At 36.4% G+C, this 8,454-nt stretch overlaps 1 protein-coding gene and 1 long non-coding RNA gene across 3 annotated transcripts in view; one reads left to right on the top strand and one right to left on the bottom strand.

The window, feature by feature from the left end:
• Positions 1 to 7,770, bottom strand: part of LOC116080011 — a 76,793-nt gene extending 69,023 nt beyond the window's left edge. The window contains exon 1 of the long non-coding RNA XR_004114280.1: positions 7,439 to 7,770. This is a non-coding gene — a long non-coding RNA (uncharacterized LOC116080011). The remainder of the gene's footprint in view (positions 1 to 7,438) is intronic.
• Positions 1 to 8,454, top strand: part of Rps6ka5 (ribosomal protein S6 kinase A5) — a 202,030-nt gene that overhangs the window by 71,590 nt on the left and 121,986 nt on the right. For both annotated transcript variants that reach the window (XM_031356192.1, XM_031356193.1), the window contains one exon: positions 1,630 to 1,848. In XM_031356192.1, coding sequence (XP_031212052.1) covers positions 1,630 to 1,848 — 219 coding nt within the window. The remainder of the gene's footprint in view (positions 1 to 1,629; positions 1,849 to 8,454) is intronic.

Raw genomic sequence — 8,454 nt, 5'->3', positions numbered from 1 at the left:
CTCGAACTCAGAAATCCTCCTGCCTCTGCCTCCCAAGTACTGGGATTAAAGGCATGCGCCACCACCGCCCAGCCTGATCTAGTTCTTAACTAAACTGAATCAGAGTGGAGAGCCTTTCCCGTAAAGCTTTCTTACTCTAGTAGGTAGATGGTAATAAATTATGGGCTAAATACAGGGAGTTGTTAGCAAGGTAATAGTAGCAGTGATCTGGATTAAAACTGAGTCCAACTCAAAGTAGTCTCATTAAAGCACTTAACTCCTGCAATGGTATTTAGTGTAACCATTCCAAGACACATCTGAATTCAAAGCCTTCTTCCTCTTTTCCTCATCTCTCTTCCTTCATCTCTTTTCCTGCTTCCTCCTCCTCCTCCTCTTCCTCTTCCTCCTCCTCACCTTCCTTGAGGAAATAAATACATTCAGGGAAGCTGCTCTACCTACAGGGCTAATTCTTAAACCGGAAGGAGCAGTATCATATTCAGGATTGTACCCCCATAGTCTTTACTTATGAAACATATGATATTGACCCAGGAAGCCACAAATCATTTCTGCCTAGAGATTTAAAGGGGTTTCTCTCTATATTGTCTTCAGCTCTAGGTATTTTAATGTTTGTTAAATGTAAAGCCCTCCTTCGTTTTATATAATGTCTTTATATTACTTTGGTTCTAAAAGAATAGATGTAGAGGAATACTTGAAGAACTTTGTTTATCTGAATTATTAGACTTGTATTATGAACTGTCTTGGAGGACTGGGGAGATTGCCCAGTGGTTAAAATGCTTACCATGCAAGTGAGGGCCAGAGTTTGAATCTCCAGAACCCACAAAAATGATTGGTTGGCTTTGAGACCTTAATTCCAGCAAGATTGGGAGGTAGACAGGATTCCCAGAGCAAGCTGGTTAACAAATTAGTGAGATTGAGATTTGATTGAGTCTGCCTCTGTGAATAAGATAGAAGAACAATGATACCTAACATCAAGTTTTAACCTCCATATACATGTGAACAAGCATGTTCATATATATGCAAATATGCATACATACACACTACACATGAATATGAAAAAGGAAAAGAAGAAATAACTTTTGGAGACTGGAAATAATGATATTCACCTAGAACCTCAGACATTAGGAGGCTTATGTAGAAGGATATAACGTCAAGGCCAGGCTGTGGAACATACTGAGACCCTTTCAGGAGAAACAAAACAAAACAGAAAGATAGACCAGTCCAGTGGCAGATATATACCTGTATACCTCAGTGTTTTATTTGATGTCTAAATGTCTTACTTGTTCCTGAGTGGGGCTGGTTAGCTAACCATAATAACAGTTAATTTCTCAGACCTAAAAATATTGAGGAGAGAATAACATTTGGAGTGAACGCAGAACTTCATCAGAAGTGGCTAGATATGTAAATACTGAGGGCTAGAGCTAGAAATATGTTTGGTAAAAGGCTAAATAAATTATCAAAGAACTATTTGAAATAGCACCAAGCGTGCTTTTCCCTTGAATGAGTATTCGTTTGTGTGTGTTGGCTGGGAGCATTACTTTTATTTCCATAAAATACTATTCTGCCGATATAGTGTTTTAATTTTTTTTCCTTTTCTTCAGCTTATGGGAATTTTTTTCTTTTCTTTTTCAGCTTATGGGAAAGTATTTCTAGTTCGTAAAATAAGCGGCCATGATGCTGGAAAGCTGTATGCCATGAAAGTTTTAAAAAAGGCAACAATAGTTCAGAAGGCTAAAACTACAGAGCATACAAGGACAGAACGACAGGTTCTGGAGCACATTAGGCAGTCACCATTTTTGGTGACATTACACTATGCTTTCCAGACAGAGACCAAGCTTCATCTCATCTTAGGTAAGTGTCCATTGTTGTCATAATTTCTATGGGAACATTTTTCTTTAGGTCTTGAGGCAGCATAGTTTGGACTTAATGAAATTGTTTTGCCTCTCATTCTCTTTGTGGTAGCGTTTCCTTTAGCATTTTGCTCTGGAAGTGAGACTCTCCCCTACTCCAGCATGAAGAACTTTGTACACCTCTATTCCACACTCTGTGATTATTCAGTGTGCATCTAGTCAGTGTAAGAAACTTGATGGCTGTGTGGGCCCTGATTTGTACTCAGTTCTCAAGAGTGCAGAGGTCTGGGTTAACGGGACAGTTATGGAAGCCGATAGTGGGAAAACATAAAAAAGAATGTTATTTCTAGAGGCACTTTTCATATGTCCCTTAGGGAAGCCTGAAGCTAATCCCTAAGCCCTCTCATTTCCCATAGGTGTTTTCTGAATCCTTTCCTTTCTTCCTTGGCCTGTCGTTTATGATCTTTGGGAAAGCCCTAGCATATAGTGCCATAGAAAAACGGGATCATTTTCTGGTTCTACTAGAAGTAAATGACAACACTCTTGAGTGTTGTACTCTGACATAATTGAGGATTTCATGTTACCGTTTGCAAAATATGTGTCATAACTTCCTCCTGGAATTGGTATGAGAATTAGATAAGCTAGAATCTCATGTTGCTCTGGAATCAGTATCTATTTAAGTGTCAAGAGTATGTTCTCGTTATTTAATCTTCACCATATCTGACCCTCACAGCAAGACCCCTTGGCCCTGCAAGAGCCCCTCTTCAGTGTGTTGAGGTGCTGGGAGCTGCATGTACTGAACTTGCAGAGCTTGTATAGGCTGGAAAATTAAGATTGGGACTCAGGTCTGACCCAGTGCAAAGTCTGTTCTTTTTTGGTGAAACAAAGCTGTCTCCATTTGCTGACTAGTAGTAAGAGTTTTTAAAAGTGTATGTGGCAATTTTATTATCTCCTCTAATTATCAAAAATTTGGAGTTATTTTTCTGCCATGAAGTTACACATTAGGCTAACTGTGCAGTGTTTGTCATCCACTAAGAATCCTAAATCTTGTATGAGTATGAGACACAATCTCTCATGTCCCATCAGAGTGCCTATCATCCTCATCTTCTTCCCATTGTTCCAGTCAGTGTCAACTGGCCCTGCATTCTGCCTCCTGTGCATGCCCGCTGTGTTAAGTGACTATTTTTAATTGTTTTGTTAATTTTTTTCATACACTATATTTTGATCATGTTTTCTTTATTCATATGGTTTTTCAAATGATCTTCAGTCTTCATTTTTCCTCCCTATAAACCCTCCTGCATCCTACCCTCCCATCTCCTTCCCCATGTAATTTTCCTATTCTGTTTTTCCTTTTATCTCTCTGGTAACACTATTCTATTTCCCCTCCTTGGGAGGTTCCCTCCTCACCCCACATACCCTCCCAAGTCCCTTTTTAGGTTCCTAACCTCTGGTTATTTGGATTGTAGCACATATCACAAGCCCAAAAGGTTGTCTTTTAAGTCATATTACGTCATATCTAGCTTTATCCATTTACTTGCAAATTCCATAATTTCATTTTCTTAATAACTGGATAAGATTCTATGTGTAAATGTACCACATTTTCTTTATCCATCAGTTGATGGACATCTAGGCTGTTTCCAGTGTCTGGCCATTATAAGTAGAGTAGGAGTGAACATGGATAAGCAGATAATCTCTATAGTAAGATGTAGAATCCTTTGATATGTGCCCAAGAGTGGGTTAGCCTGATCTTAAGGTAGATCTATTCTCACCTTTCCAAGGTGCCTCCACATTGATTTTCTATAGTGGCTGAACCAATTTGCAGTTTCTGGCTAAGATGAGTAAGTTATTCCCCTTTCTCTGCGTCTGCATGAGCATTGCTATCTTTTAACAATTAAAAGCCATTCTTTTTAGGGTAAGAAGGAATTTCAGAGAGTTTTAGTTTTAGTTTCCTGATTCCTGAGGATGGTAACCATTCTTTCAGTGTTTTTCAGCCATTTGTGTTTTCATCTTTTGAGAAATCTGTTCAATTCTATACCCCATTTTTCAATTGATTTTTTTTCTTTTTTAGTTCTTGATATTAATCCCCTATCAGATGTGTAGTTGCTAAATATTTTTCGCACTTTGTAGCCTGCTGCTTTTCTGGAATGATAGTGTTTGCTGTACAGAAGCTTTTCAAGCATCATGAGGTCTCATTTATTAATTGTGGGTTTCGGTGCCTGTGTCATTGGTGTCCTGTTCAGAAAGTCTTCTCCTGGGTCAGTGAGTTCAAGCCTGTTCCCTGCTTTCTCTTTTATTAGATCCAGAACATTTAGTTTTCTGTTGATGCTCTAGATCCATTTGAAGTTGAATTTTGTTGAGGATGATTAGTATGGATCTATTTGCACTCTTCTACATGCAGATATCCAGTTTGATTAGCATCATTTATTGATGATGCTATCTTTTTCCCCAGTGTGTATTTTTGGTTTCTTTGAAAAAAAAAAAAAGTCCAAATATCTGAAATTACATCTGGGTTTTTAGTACAATTCCATTGATCAGTGTATTTGATTTTAATGCCAATGGTATGCTGTTTTTATTACTATAGCTCTGTAATACAACTTGAAGTCTGGGGTGGTAATAACTCCTCTAGTTCTCTTATTATTTGAAATTAGTTTAGCTATCCTGGTTTTGGTTGGGAAATTTTAAATTATTGCTTCTATTTTAGTAGTGGTTATGGATCTGTTTAAATTGCTTACTTTATCTTTATTTAACCTTGGTTAATCATACATCAAATTGTTCATCCTTGTTAATTTTTAAAAAAGTTTTCCTGATTGGTAGAGTACAGATTTTTAAGGTATGTTCTTAATGTTCTCTGACTTTCGTCAATGACTGTTGTCCCCTTTCTCATCTCCAAGTTTTATTAATTTATCTTTCTCTCCATCTTTTGCTTACTTTGACTATATTTGTTTGTGAATCTTGTTGATTTTCTCAAAGAACCAGCTCTATTTTGTTTATTCTTTGTACTTTTTTTTTTGTTCCTATTTTATTGATTTCAGACTTGAGTTTGATTATTTCTTCCAATATTCTTGGGTGTTATTTCTCCTTATTGCTCTAGAGCTTTCTGGTGTGTCATTAAGTTACTAATATGAGATCTTTTCAGTTTTTCCTATAGGCACTTAGGGCTCTGAGCTTGCCTCTTAGAACTGCCCTCATTGTATTCCATTTAGGTATGTTGTGTTTGCATTTTTATTCAATTCTAAAAAGTTTTAAATTTACCTCTTAATTTTTGTTTTGATCTAATTTTCATTCAGTAGTGAGTTGTTAAGTTTCCATGAATTTGTATACTTTCTGCTGTTTCTGTTTTTAATCCATGATGGTCAGATAGGATGCACGGTATTATTTCAGTTTTTTAAAATCTGTTGAGACTTGCTTTATATGCTAATATAAATAAAGTTCTTTGAGTTGCCAAGAAGAAAGTATATTCTTTAGTGTCTGGGTCCATTTAATTTATGATGCTAATTAACTTGTGTTTTTCAGTTTAGTTTTACCTGCTTATGGTCAAGATATGGGGGTGAAGTCACCTACCATCACTACATAAAGATCACTACATGGTTTTATTTGTAGTAGTGTTTCTTTTATGAACTTGGTTACCCTTATGGCTTGATGCATAAATATTTTGAATTGCAATATTCTCTTGGTGGATTTTTCTGTTAATGAGTGTGTAGTGTCTGTCTATCCTTATCCCTGCTGACTATTTTTGAAGTATATATTATCAGACATTAAAATAGCTACACTGCTTGCTTCTTGAGTCCATTTGCTTAAAATATTTTTTCAAGACTTTTATCCTGATGTATCTGTCTTTGATGTTAAGGTGTGTTTGTTGGATGCAGCAGAAAGACTGATCCAGTTTTCTAATCTAATTTGTTAGTGTGTCTTTTTTATTGGATATTTTTATTGATATAGTTATCAATGAGCAGTATTTACTGTTTTGTTGTTGTTGTGGTGGTAGTGTTTCCCCTCACACCCTGCTAGCTCTCCTGGGAATATTTATTCCTTGTGTCCTCTTGGTTGTGTTAACCTCTTTAAACTGAAATTTTCTTTCAAGTGTTTTCTGTAGAGCTGTTTGGTGAGCAGGAATTGCTTACATTTGTTTTTTATAGTAAAAAGGTTTTCTTTCTTTGTGGATTGTGATTGCTTGGTATACTGGTCTGAGTTTGAATCTGTGCATTTTCAGAAGTTGTTAGAACATTCATTTGCCTCTTGTGGCTTTCAGAAGAAAAAGTCAGGGTTATTCTAATGGGCTTGCTGCTGTATATGACATAGCCTCTTTCCCTTGCAACGTTAATATTCTTTTTGTTCTATACATTTAGTGTTGTGATTATTTTGTGTCATGGGAATTTCTTTTCTGGTCCTGTCTAGTCGATGGTCTGTATACTACTTTGATAAGCCGCATGAACCAAAAGCTGCTAAGAGTCTAGACTCCTCCATTCTGCATTATTGTATTGTAGCCTGCCCTTCTCTTTCTCTCTGATATAATACTCTCTCCTTTCTTCTGCCTGGATCCCCTCTTCTCTTCTTTTGTTTTTTATTATTTATTGCAACTACTTTAGTTTTTTTTCTTTTTAAAAATAAATTGTATTTTGAATTTAAAAGATGGGAATTTGATTAAATTCAGTAGCCCTGAATCATCCCTCTCTCTCTCTTTTTTAATCACTTACTCTGTATTATTTTTAAACTTGGGCATTATCCCATAAACAAATACAAGTAAAATAAGGAAATGTTTCTTATACCACCCCAAGAGTGGAATATGGCCAAGGCACCATCTTCATTCCACAATAAGTTTTAGTACACAAGAAAACATGCCATTCTGTCCACATAGATTTACTTGGTACAGTTGTTCTTTGTCTATGTTGAAAACCATTTTTTAAAATTTGAGTTTAAAAGATGAACTTTGCAGAAATTCAGAACAAGAATTTGTTATACACTACACTTTGGTTCAGTTATTGTTCACAGTACTCTGATACCAGGGATTTCCAAATAAGGTGCTATGCTTAGTCCCTATGTTGGTCTCTAAGACTGCCCTAACATCATCACATGCTAGGTGGCTTACCCACATAGATTTAGAAAGTTCTAGTCACTACAGGATTCAGGTGCTGGGATGGTTGGTGTCCTCTGTGGCTTATAGATGACTTTCCTCTTTTTGGCTCTTTTATATGGCCATTCCTCTGTGCCTCTGTGGCCCTGATGCCCCCTTTTTATATAAGTCCTGTTCCTGTAAAGATACTGAGCTAATGATTTCACTTAAACTCTAACTATACTCATTTTCAGTTACTTGGGTTAGGACTTCAAAATAAGAATTTTGGATATCCTCAGCAGACCATTAAAATCCCTAATAATTTTTTATTTTATTGTTAACTGACTTTATCCAGTGTTTCTGTGAGGTTATAACAAGAGTATAACATTTATATGTTTAACTCTTTAAGGTCCCAGCTGATGTCTTTGTCTTATAGGAAAATATCATAGATGCTTAAAACAAATACAGAATAGCACATTTAAAAAATTCTGTTATGAAAAGGTATCTCACTCACATACACACTATATAGAAGTTTTATTACCTTACTCTGCATAGTTCTTGATGGAAAGTTTGCCTTCTTGTTCTTCAGTTTTAGGATGATGAAAGAGTAGTATGCATTCAGTAGTAATTGTTCCTCAGATTATGAACTTTGATTCCCCTCAACAGGCTAGCAATATTTGACACTCTTCTCTTGTGATGTGGGCAGTGTCATTGAATCACACTGCAGTCACAAAGGACCAACATCTAAAGCTCTGCTGCATTCTGTTGCTAAGCTAGTCTGTTAGGTACATTTAATGCATTTCCAATATAGTATTTCAACTTTAGTGGCTTTATCAGGACAGAGCATTGTCATAAATAAAGAAACCATATATATCCATTTTTTAAGACTTAGAATAGCCTAATAAGTCTTTAAAATATATGTATGCATGATCAAAATGAGTATCTTGTGTAGTTAATTAATTTTAGTTAGCGACGTCTGCCTTTTCTGTGGTGGTATGAATCAGAATGGCCTCTGGAGGCTCATACATTTGAGTGTTTAAGTCATCAAGGAGTGGCAATATTTGGGAAGGATTAGTTGATGTGGTCTTGTTCAAGTAGGTGTGCCCTTGTTGGAGGAAGGCATCACTGGTGGGGGAAGGAGGGTGGGCTTTGAGGTTTCAAAAACCCAAGCCAGACCCAGAGTCAGTCAGTCCATCAGCCCGTCTGTCTGTCTGTCTCTGTCCCTGGATCAGGATGGAGCACTGTGTTATTGCTCCAGTGCTGGCCTGCATGCTGCCATACTCCTCACCATGATAATAATGGACTAAATCTCTGAAGCCATAAGCTAGTCCCCAATTAAATTACTTTTTTAAAAATAAGAGTTGCTTTAGTTATGATGTCTCTTCACAGCAATGGAGCAGTGACTAAGACATTTCCCAACTAATATATTTTTATTTTGTTCAATACTCAGTTGTTGAATTTATCTATAGCTGTCAAATAAACTACTTTGATGGAGTATCTAAGCAATGATTTAGAATTTTTAGATTAGAATGTTTAGAATTCTTTTTTCTTTCTTTC

This window comes from Mastomys coucha, unplaced genomic scaffold, assembly GCF_008632895.1.
Source record: "Mastomys coucha isolate ucsf_1 unplaced genomic scaffold, UCSF_Mcou_1 pScaffold6, whole genome shotgun sequence".
Classification (NCBI taxonomy): Eukaryota; Metazoa; Chordata; class Mammalia; order Rodentia; family Muridae; genus Mastomys; species Mastomys coucha.
The sequence above is the reverse complement of the archived record's forward strand: the minus strand, read 5'-3'. Positions and strand labels throughout refer to the sequence as shown.